The sequence below is a fragment of the Cucumis sativus genome, chromosome 3 (assembly GCF_000004075.3).
Source record: "Cucumis sativus cultivar 9930 chromosome 3, Cucumber_9930_V3, whole genome shotgun sequence".
Taxonomy (NCBI): domain Eukaryota; kingdom Viridiplantae; phylum Streptophyta; class Magnoliopsida; order Cucurbitales; family Cucurbitaceae; genus Cucumis; species Cucumis sativus.
In genome coordinates this window covers 5,342,591-5,354,818 of record NC_026657.2, presented here as the reverse complement: position 1 = coordinate 5,354,818, position 12,228 = coordinate 5,342,591, and the positions used below count along the sequence as shown (strand labels likewise).

The 12,228-nt window shown below is 29.2% G+C and overlaps 1 protein-coding gene and 1 pseudogene across 1 annotated transcript; both read left to right on the top strand.

The window, feature by feature from the left end:
• Positions 1 to 2,023: 2,023 nt before the first annotated feature.
• LOC101214124 lies at positions 2,024 to 3,772 on the top strand (annotated as a pseudogene).
• A 3,840-nt stretch (positions 3,773 to 7,612) lies between these two features.
• On the top strand, positions 7,613 to 11,515 carry LOC101213881 (TIR domain-containing protein). The gene is made up of 3 exons (XM_011652261.2): positions 7,613 to 8,151; positions 9,624 to 9,769; positions 11,348 to 11,515. Exons 1-3 carry the CDS (start codon positions 7,798 to 7,800, stop codon positions 11,412 to 11,414), a joined length of 567 nt encoding a protein of 188 aa, XP_011650563.1. The 5' UTR covers positions 7,613 to 7,797; the 3' UTR covers positions 11,415 to 11,515.
• Positions 11,516 to 12,228: the final 713 nt, after the last annotated feature.

Genomic DNA, 12,228 nt, shown 5'->3' with positions numbered 1-12,228 from the left:
ACTTAGCGAAAAACACTTAAAGAACCAACTTAGCTTAATCGCCTAGCCTTCAATACTTAAATTATTAGCTACTAAGCGATAAGAACAACAAGGATACACAAACACAACACAACGAAAAGAAATAGAAAACAAAACTATGTTTTTATTACTTGATCCAATCCTTTAAATTATATTTCTTTTCTCGAAAGGCACAAAAATATAAAACCTAAGCTTTAAGCTCCCTACCTTTCCTTCATCCATTGGGATGCTACTCATCGCGTCAAGGTGTTTAGCAGTATAAGAATCCCTTTCTTATCCTTCTCCTTGATTGCCTAGCAATCTATCTCAAAGACAAGACTCATCCCACACACATAACTGGGATGCACCAATCTTTAAACATAATAAATTTAAGCCATATGAAGATGGATAACTTGATCTCAGCTTTCTCGCGTCACAATCCATCTTACCTTTTCTTACTTGGCCTCAACCCCTAATCACCTAGGGAATGAAAACTTAAAAAACATTTTTGGGAATACAAGTTAAGCACAACTTCATTTTCATTTCTCAAACGCGTCTTCCAAGGCTTCATTTCATAAATCACATAAATCTCACATTAGCTTCTCTTATCTCTTTCCACAAAGAACATGAATCCTTTTACCTTGCCAAGTCTATTTCGATTTACTCTTGCATGTATCTTGCAATTGAGCTATTCTAATGTTCACTCCATCCACAACATCTGAAAACTTTTCTGATTCATTTCTTGTTGTACCAGAGGTCTACATGACACCATTCAAATTATGTGAACACTACATAATCACTGTTCACTTAATAGGAATAAGGCTAATGGTTTGCACACATTCATCATAATAAGCACATAAAAAGCAGTAGTTTTCTCTTTTCAAACAACAACAATAATAATAACACAGAGAGATACATAACGCATTAAGCATAATTCAAACCAGTAGGAACCTATTAAGAAAACATGTGAAAATCATCTTGTTTAAGAAAGTCACTCAAGCAGGAGTGTTTAGTTAAGAATGTCACTCATGCAAATATCTGATCCTCTCCTTCCTTGAACAAATCTCCTTGCGTAGTACTCCCTTAGCGGCAACTCAACTTCTTGCACTTTCTCGACAAAACATCCAAATAACACAACACTTCTCTTAGAGTTTTCACCCTTATTTATACTAATCATTTGGACCGATTATTTTCTTTACACACCAATTTCGAATTACAAATTTACACGTGTCGCCTTACCTCCTTGCCTCACCATACAGCCAAATCCAAATTCGACATGTAAGTCAACGGTCAACTCAAGATTAGACATCTTCTCAAGAAGCTAATCTTATCTTCTCGAGAAGTTAAACTCTTCCTTACATTCTTCTTCTCGATAAACTAAATCATTTTCCACCTTCTCTTTCTTGCAACAGGCCACAACCGTCCACTTCTTTTCTAAATTCACTTCGTGTTACTTCACCAAATCGCCGAACTCTTCTTGCAATGGAACTCCTTTGCTGCGACAACTGTTCGTCCATCACCTTCTCTCAAATGCGACTTCCTTCCTTCCCTTTGAATTTTATCTTTAGAATGATCAATCTTTTTATTTTAGAAGGATCATCTGATCACTCCTTGTCGCCTCTCTTTTTCAACAGGACTCTCCTTTTCAGATCTAGGCCTCACACAGTTGACATTCTTTTCTTTTTCATCCATGACTTATCCATAATGGTACAATATTCGATGTAATCTACAAAATGGAGAAAAAATAACAGAAACTAACAAATCTTTACAACCTAGCTAACTATACAAAGTTTGCAACACACTTCAATCTTTAGGCTTACATGTTGCAACATTACCCCATCCCCCACTCCACAAGGCATGCATACTTCAATTTCTACAAGCTAGATAACACTTCGAACAAAAATAAAACTAGTAACAAATTTAAAACTATATTCCAATACAATTTCAAACCATTGGCACATGAAGAATGATTCAAATTGTGATTTAAAGAATAACATACAATACTGGTGATGCTATTTTGAAAGCTATGGCTGCAAGCGAGGCAATAGAGAAAATATATCAGGGGCAAGCTATAAGTTCATTACTTAATGTGTTTTATCCTATATTATTATATTTGGTATGAAGGCAACTGGTCCCATGAATGGTTTGTCATTTGTGCAATTTAATTCTTTTCTCTTTTTCCTTTTCTTCAATTTTTACTTCCAAGTTCCAATATTCTTGTCCAAAGATTTTACAGTACTTGGTTTGGTTTTTTTAGGTTGGGCCAATTACATTTCAGACCAAGTTTCAATCACATCTGGTCTGGGACCTTGAGAAGGTTAGGTTGCTTATTAAAAAGCTTTTGTTACTAGAGTATTCCTTAATCCTTGGTTTGGTTCTTTGTTCAAAAGATGAAAAGAAAAAAAATTGTTGGTCTAAAATATGAATAATATGATGCTTTATAAAAGTATGTAGCAATGCTTTAGCTGATATCTTGAACTATTAAAGGATTCTTAATAATTAAAGTTTGAGTTAATGTATTACCTTGTCATTCATGGTGAGTGATATAGGGCATATATTAAGATTATCTTCTGATAAAGACAGTTTATATTACAATGGTTATCAGACGGGTTACTAATTGAGATATTCTGTTGCTTTTTGGATGTAGGGTTTGATTTTGTGGCTCTTTGCTGAAGTGGGAAGGTTTTTTTTTTTTTTTTTTCTCTTTGAAGAACTTGATTGGAAGAAGTGTTTGTTCTTGTTTTGATTGGGTTTTTATAGTGGAAAAATGTGTGTGCAAAGAAAAAAGTTCTTAAGCTTCTGTTAATAGGGGGTTTGTTGAATGTGATTGTGATTGTATGGGGTAGTTTTTTAATTTTTCTCGAGAAATAATGGACTCTGATTCGCAAGTTTGTTTCAGTTGAATATTTATGGTTACTTTAGGTATTATAGTTATATTTGTAACTGCTCCCAATTTTATTAAAATATTTTATGGTGTTTTGTTTTTCTAGACTACTGATGTGTTTGGATTACATTTTCAAGTGTTAAATTTAGAAACTATGTTATTTTAAAGTGTTTGAAAGTCACTCAATAATATATTTTTACGTGTATTTTAAGCAATTTTTAGGCAAACTTTGTGCTTTGACTACCTACTTGAGTGAGGACATACAAAATTGGTGATTATGTTGATATCAAGGTGAACGACGCCGTCCACAAGGGTATGCCTCATAAATTTTACCACGGTCGCACAGGTCGCGTATGGAATGTTACAAAGTGTGCCATCAGCGTCGAGATTAACAAGCAGATTCAGGATTCTTTTTTAAGATATGTTCTAGTTTTTAGAATGTACATAAGGTGATTTAGGGTAATGGATTGTGTTTGATTTTCATAGAATCTTAATTAGTTTTTGGACTATGTTTTTCTTATTAAACTTTGTTAGTTTGATGGGTTTTGGAATCTGATGAGAGAAAGTTCCATTATGATTTGCACTCTATTTTTCTTATTAAACTTGTGATGTTGAGAATGAATTTTGCAGGTCGGGAACAAAATGATTAAGAAGAGAATTCATGTTGGAGTCGAGCACGTGTAGCCTTCTCGATGAACTGAGGAATTTTGCTTGAGGAAGGTGAAGAATGACGTGCCGAAGGACGAAGCCAAGGCCAAAGGTGAAATCATCTGCACCAAGAGGCAACCAGAAGGCCCTAAACCAGGGTTCATGGTTGAAGGTGCTTTAATGGAGACTATGACTCTTATTCCATTATATGATGTTGTCAATGATTTCAAGGGTGGCTATTAGAATTTTCTCTTCTTTGAACTTTTTCCTTGTTTTGACAGTCTTATATATTTTTGTTTGATCTTTGAACTGCTTTAATAGTACAATTTTCTTATACTTCTAAATTTTGGATACAAAACTTATGAAGTTGAATTGTTTCTTAGTTTTTGGTTTTCGTCATTAGCATAAAACAGTGTTGTTTTAGCTTATTCAAAGTAAATTTTGTTGTGTGATATTCTTGTTCCCATTGTTTTTATATATCCATATTTCTTAAAGGTGACTAATCTTTCAATTCATTAATCATCGTTAAATTTTGATAACAAAAACGAGTTTTTAAAACTAGTTTTGAGTTTCAAACTTGCTTACACTTTGAGATTATTCGTGACAGAGAATGCTTTGAATGGTTTTGATAACGTTTTTCTGAACGCAATAAAAGACGCTACAAAAAGTCTTTTATAACATTTTTTCAATGTTATTAAAACGTTGTTGAAACATTTTGATAGCGTTTTTTCAATGTTATTAAAATAGTTATTGAAACGTTTTGATAACACTTTTTGAACGCAATAAAAAGCGTTATAAAATGTCTTTTATAGCATTTTTCCAATGGAATTGAAAATGCTATTGAAACATTTTGATAATGATTTTTCCCACGCGATAAAAAACGCTATCCAATTTTCAATACCGTTTTTTTTCACGTTATAAAAATTATTTATAGCATCATATATGTGCTATCAATAGAGACATATTATAGCGTCATGGACTTTCAATAACATCGGCTACGATAGCATTTCAAAAACGCTATTGAAAATCAACAATAGCGTTTTTTTGATGATATTTCTTGTAGTGGCATATTTTACTTATTTGTTTTGTTGTGCTTACATATTTTAGATTGGACGCGCAAATGATCTTACATACAAGATTTTGACATTGACTTCATATTGATATGATAGGAGTTTTGGTTCGTATCCTATAGTTTTGTTATAATTTTGTTATGAAGATCATTTCATGCTTCCAAGACTTTGTAGGAATTTTTGTTATGCACACTACTTCGGCACAAATGTAACTTGTTGATGTAACTTCATACTTATAACTTTGTACATCCATTTATTACTTGATGTAATTTCATATTTATAACTTGGGTTGACATTACTCAAACTTTTTATGAAATTATCGAAGTTTCTTGACATATATATTTCTTGTGATAAAGTTGGTGTTATTGCATGTTTGCCTAGTGATAGTTCCTAAGATTATTATATTTGACATTTTATAACATGTTTATATAGTAAATTAAGTATAATTTTTTTATGTAATAAAATACTTTTATCAGCGCTTTCAATAACGTAGCAAAAACATTGATTTTCTAAACTAAAAAAACCACAGTAAATTTTAGTGGCACTAAATATTGACTTCAATACGTTGCAAAAGATCTTTGCAACGGTCACAAATTAAGCTTCAGCAACAATATTATTTGTCACCTTTAGTGGCGAGTGCACTATGTCACTATAAAAAATAAATAATGACAAACCATATGTTACTAAAACTAAGCATTTAGTAAAGCGCAAATGTCACTAAAAGTACACCTTTTGTGGCGCACATTTGTTGCATCGCTAAAACTTTTAGCTACGCCAATACAACAACAATCCTAGAAATGAATGACACTGTGTCGATAATACTTTTAGAGACGTTTTTTGTTTTAGTAACATTTTTAGTGCGCCATTAAAGACTCAATTCCTTGTAGTGACTATTGACAACAATAGCATACATGAGGCAATGTGCAGTTTAACTTGGACTCTCTCCCAATATTTCTTCACTTTTTGGATCCAAAGACCATGAACGTTTATTTTCTAAACTAACCAAATTAAAAACAGAGTCGTTCAATTATCTAATTAATGTAATAGATTGATTCTTATCTATAAAGAAAGGAAAAGAAAAGGCAAGGAAAGTAGTTCATATTGTACCATAGAGATTTGGGTCAAATTTAATTTGCAGTAAATCAATGTAGTTGTTATCACAATAACATGAGTCAGATACTAATTGTACCACAGAGATGTTACTCCAACAGATACTTGTTATCACACAATAGACATCAGGTACTAATTATACAAACTCAAGAGTTCAAGACTTACTTAGTATGTCCCAAACATTTGTAAGAAAAAAGTGTCATCGAGTTTGTATTGCTGCTTTTATTTAGGCTCATGGTTGTTCAACCATATTGAAATTCTACGAACGTCTAACTAGTACTTGAATTATTTAGGTTCACAGATAATATGTCAGACAAGAATTTGACATTCTTATATATAGTAAATTAGTAAAAGTCTAAATATGCATATAATCTATAAAAATAAACGACATCAATGATCTTAGTGACAAAGTAGTTTAACTCATATAATGTGTCTTCAGAGCAAAATAAAAATCAAAAGAGACTTTGCCTTTTCATTGAAAAAGTAACAAAGGGGCCATCAACTGTATTGTTCCACAGAGATCATTGTTTGAGACATCACTTCAGGAAAAGTTAAGAGATAACGTAGGTTTTCCATAAAATGATCAAGAGAGAGGGCAATACTAGAGAAAGCAAAGCAGTTGTTTCTAAACCAAATATAAAAAATTTTGAGTTTGGAGAATCATGCAAGCTCCCTTGGGATCGATCCTGCTAACTTGTTGTTGATCTGTCTGTTTACACAAATTGGACCTGATTATATATATCTTTTAGAAAGTTGAGCAAAAATTTCCCTCGACAGTATTAAATATATATTCAACTTAACTTTACCTTAGACCTTAATATAGGTAGGACTATCTTAAATTTGCATGTTTTTCATCAGTTCAATTTAGATTAACTAGTTGATTAGGACGACGAGTTGGCTTTTCTAATTTAGTTCAGTTACATGTAAGAGCAAATAGACAAATATGTTGAATAGGAAAATACGGTAATAATCTAAGATAGGTTCTCTTTCCATATTTATCTAAATTTTCACTTTATTAATTCTATTTATTTCAGGAAAATTATAAAAAAATAAAAAAATAGACGAAATATTTATCCTTCAGAAAAAATAAACTGTTGTAGATTTTTTTTCTTTTAGTACTCTTTTCTATAAAGTCGAAATAGTTTCTTTTCATATTGTTTTTGAAAATTTTTTATGCTGTTTAATTTTAATTACAATCAATCTCACGACCCCGTTTTGGTTACCTAGAATTGTAAGTCATTTAATTTATAAACTTTTCAGTTACCATGGGTTCGATCTATGCTATCACTGGACGACAAATTATTCACCTATCAAGAGGCAGGCTAACAAAAGAGAGCTCATTCTATTTATTTGAAGCTATGACATTGAAGAAGAAAGGAAGACAAAAAAAAGAAATGGAAAAATGAAAGAGAGGAAATATAAGAGAATAATGAAGAACGATGAAAAGAAAAGGAGAGAGAAAACTAGAGTAAGTGATAGACCATAGACTATAGATAATAATTTTCATCCATATACCAACAATAAAAATATTCTAAAACGTAAAAGATATTAACGATTTTTGTTCATATGCCAATACATTTTATATCAAAAGTATGAAGAAATTTTGAAATAAAAAAGTATGAAGAAATTTTGAAATAAAAAGTATGAAGAAAATTTTGAAAGTTGATTGTGAGGAAAGGAGAGAGATGTTAAGGAATTACGTACACAACGGTAAAGCCCAATTTAATTAAAGTTTTCATATTTTGAAGCCAACCTTACAAACAGTGGTTCTATCTATTACTTGGTCAAACCTCTCATTTCACTTTTTTTTCTTTCGTTCCTTTTGGCACTTTAGGAATTAAAAATTAAAAATTCCTTGTCAACAAAAATCCAAAAATATTTTCCTGTTTGATTTTCAAATCAAATGTCTTATTCTTCTTCTCCAACAATTTTCTTTTTCTCATTCAAATCCCCCCTCACAAATTACATATATAAAAACCTCATCAATTATTCTTCCTCCACGACTGAAAAAATAAAAGGAAAAACAAAAGAAAAAAAATACTCATCTCTTTTCCTTTCTCAACGTAATCAACAACAAGAACTCCGAATATGAACCGTGTGGCAGTGAGCGGAGTCGGGAATATTACGCCAAGGCAGTTTCTAGCTCATCTGGGGAAGAAGGAGATGAAGGGTATGACTTTGAAGCCTTGTGATGTGTTCATAAACCATAGAGGGGTCGACACAAAGAAGACAGTGGCGGCGTTGTTGTATGACCGGCTGGTTCGGGTGAACCTGCGGCCGTTTTTGGATTACAAGAATATGAAGCCTGGAGATAAACTGTTTGATGAAATTCATGGGGCTATAAGGAAATGTAAAGTTGGTGTAGCTGTGTTTTCTCCTCGTTATTGTGAATCTTATTTCTGCCTTCATGAGTTGGCTATGATGTTTGAGTCCAACAAGAAGGTTTGTTATATTTCTCTCCTACTATTATTATTGTTTTTCCATATCATAATATTAATTTTAATCTTAAACTTTCATTACTCAATTAATTAATTCATGAATGATTAAGGTTTAAATTGATATAATTAATTAACTACTTGAAACAGCTCATTTGAATTTATGTGCTTTAGAAACCTACCCATATTTACTCTAGCTTTGTAAAACCAAAATTATATACAGAGACTATTTACCTTTCATGTATTAATTCGTTTTCTAAAAACTGGTTATATTATTTTAGGGAAAGCTTAATCTAAGGACAAGAAGATAGAATAATTTTCAAAATTTAGGTCATGGTCCCTAACCAATTGGTTTTTAAAATTTGTGCTAGCTTTCTCTCTTGAGACAATTTTCATTATGTCACATAAGCATTTTCAAAAATTCCAAATAGAAAAATTAATATTTAAAAATGAACCCGTTTCTTAACTATTTCATTTTTTTTCTTATTTATTACCTATGTTTTTTTTCTCCCACATAATTTTCCCTATCATCGTCTTAATTTTTCTTAAAGAAACTATGACTTCTTAATATATATATATATATATATATATATATATATATACACACACATTAACTCAACATGATTTCAGCTTTAAACTTTGATAGGAAGTGAATAATTAACAAATATATATATATATGCTTAATAATGTATAGATCATTTTTACCTTTTATTTTAGTAGATATAAGATATATGTTACTACTTAAAACCCGTTTTCTTTTAAACACTTTTTATTTAATTCACACAGTTGTACATTGAGAATTTTTATGAATTAGGGTTTCAGCGTCTCCTTAGGAAAACTTCAGTTTTTTTTTTTCTATCTGCAAATTTTAAGTCTATAATTGTTTGGATTTGTATTTTATAGAATAGAAATTCCGAAATTTCACTATAACTGATTTTACAGGTCGTTAAGAGATAGTTGTAATAGTTTCAGTTAAAACTTTAGGTTTTGACTTCGAAACCAATTAATACAAACCATTACAGTTATAGTAGGTGTCTATCAATTATAAATCATATCGTGCTTGTTGAAGTCTATCAATATTAGTAGGTGTCTATCAATTATAAATCATATCGTGCTTGTAGAAGTCTATCAATATAAATCATATTGCATGCTAGTTGGAGTCTATTAGTTAAATAATCTTTCGAAAATGTGATCACACTCATATTATTTAAATGCAATTACCCAAAAATTTTAAATTAATGAGGAAAATACTAGTAACTATAATAAAAACTAAAGAGAAAAAAGAATGACAATATTAGAACATCTCAATTATTCAAATTCTTATCTCCTAAAGAAATGAACATTATAAATCACACTTATGCCTGCCAACATTATTCTTACAATATTATTTGCTAATTTGACATTAAAGATTGAAACATTATCCTCAAAATATAGAAAGGAAATTTGTTATTTAAGATTTCATTTTTGATTCTTCAACAGGTTATTCCTATCTTTTGTGATATAAAAGCATCGCAACTTCGGATCGATGATCATCATGATTATGAAATTGATGAGTTAAGGAGGTTCGATTGGGCTCTCCAAAAAGCTAGAAGCTTCGATGGACTCAAATTTGATTCCTCGAGAGAGTAAGGCCAAGCAAAATCATTTTTGTTTAAATTTTTTACGATAAAATTTAGTTTAAAACAAACCTCTAAAATATATCAACATTTAGTTTCAGTAGGTCGTTAAATGTTTTAATAATTCTTAACAGTCTATATGAAATGATAATAAAAAGAATAAGACGCAGTGTCCACATAATTTTAGAAACATTTCAATTAAATCAGTATGAGTATACTCTAAAAATCTTTGAGATGGCATTGTTAAGCAACTTTTTTTTTTTCACTAACCAGTTCGTAAAAATAACAAAAAAGAAAATTCATGATAATAAAGTTTACGTCACTTACATTTTTAAAATGGTAAAAATAGTAAATTTAAAAGTAGATTATCATCTGATTATACCGTCATATTTTTACTAAATTTACAATATGCAAAAAAAAAATGTGTTAGGAGATGTTTTTTTCTAATTTTTTCCTTTTTAATATCTTTAAGTGTGTCTATCATTAATAATTATAAAGAAAAATTGTCAAAAATAACAAATTTGACAAAATATTTCGAACATATAAATTTTTTTTAGGATTCTATTAATAATAAACATCGATAGAAATTGATATCTTTTTATCGGTAGTGTTGATAGACAATGATAGAAACTTATCAGCTTAAATGATAGAATTCAAAATTTTGCTATATCTCGTAGCTATTTTAATTTTTTTTATATTTTAAAATATTCTTAATATAAATACTGCAAAATATAAATATTTTAAAAAGTTAAAATATTATTGGTAAACACTTTGATGTTCATTTTATTTTAATTTATATATTTTTAAAATTTTATTCTTGAATTTAGTCTAACTACTTTCTAACGAATTAAAAATTAAGTTTTACTAAAATTGGTTATATAAAATAGTAATTTGAATTTCATGCTATAATAGTCTATGTAAATATATATCTAAAATTTATAGAAATACTAATAGAAATTAACTTTAAAAAAAAATGAAAGGTATTTATGATTTATTGAAAGGGTATAGTAAAAGTTTGTGGAAGTTTGAATAGTAAATTGAATAAATGAAATCTATTCAAACATCGATAGACTAGTTAGACGGGTGGTGTAGAAGTCTATAAGCATTTATTAATGATAGAAATTAATAAAAAATTATTACTAATAGACATAAATAAAAGTCTATTAATGAGAAACTCATAAATTCTATTACTAATACTATTAGCCATAGAAAATCAATATTTACCTTCAACTTTTTTTTTATACATATTTACATTCTACAAACCAAGCAAAAAAACTTGAAAACTAAAAAATATAAATGTATCTTTTGAAAAGATATTTTTGTTTTTAGAATTTAGCAAATTATTCAACATTTTTTTCTACTAACAAACATGCAAACCATTATAATACAAGGAGAGAATCACACTAAACTTAATTTTAAAAAAAGAAAAACAAAATGAATACAAATTTAAATATGGAAATAATAAATAACACAAACTTTTGTGAATAAAATAAAATAATGCATAAAAGAAAGTATGTATTTTTGTTTCATAATTACAACAAGGTATATCTTTTTCCCCTAATTAAATTTGTTTCATTATTTTCTTAGGACCTTATCAGAAGTTGTCACGAAGGCTTCAAATATTATCATCAGGAGTTTGATGGAGATGGATTGAAAGGATGACGAAGTAGGGCAATTTCTAACAGTTAATTATTCTTTTATACATGATCAATATTAATTATTTCCTCTCCCACGTTAAAATTTATTATAATGTATTAATTCTGTAATTCGTTAATATTAATAATGTTATAAAAAAAAATATATTCATTCATACTTGAAATTTTGCACATATCCTATTGAGCAAGTTACACTTTTATGGTTCTTGAAGAGAATATTTTTAAATTAAGCAATCAAGTTTTAGTCTTTAGAAAATGATTGATTTTTATTCCTAAATTAGAAGAATTAGCTATCTAGTTAACCAAAGTTTTTTTTAGAAGAGCTAACCCAAGTTGATATGGAAATTCTTTTGACTTTCATTAACGGGATAATTGTATATTTAACAATTAGATTTAAAGTAGTTATGTATATAGCAATATTTTAAATTTTTTTACAAATATAGTAAAATTTGTCAAATTCTATCAATGATAAGAGTCTATCACCGATAAATCATGTTGCAAATATTGGTCTATCACTGATACACTCATACAAGTCTATCAACGATAATTTTGTTATATTTTCAATTTTTTTAAATATTGCTATATCCTTAGCTACTATTGCTTAAAATGACCATCAATTACAGTAACCCTTTATTTAAATGTTCTATTTTAGTCCGGCAAAAATGTATAATAAAAATTGGAAATTACAGAAAGGTGAAAAAAAGTAATATAAAATAGCAAATTTTAAAATTTCATATTGTTTCGATAATAAACATTTATATACACATATGTTTCTATCTGTGACAATAATAGAAATCAGTTTCTATAATCGAT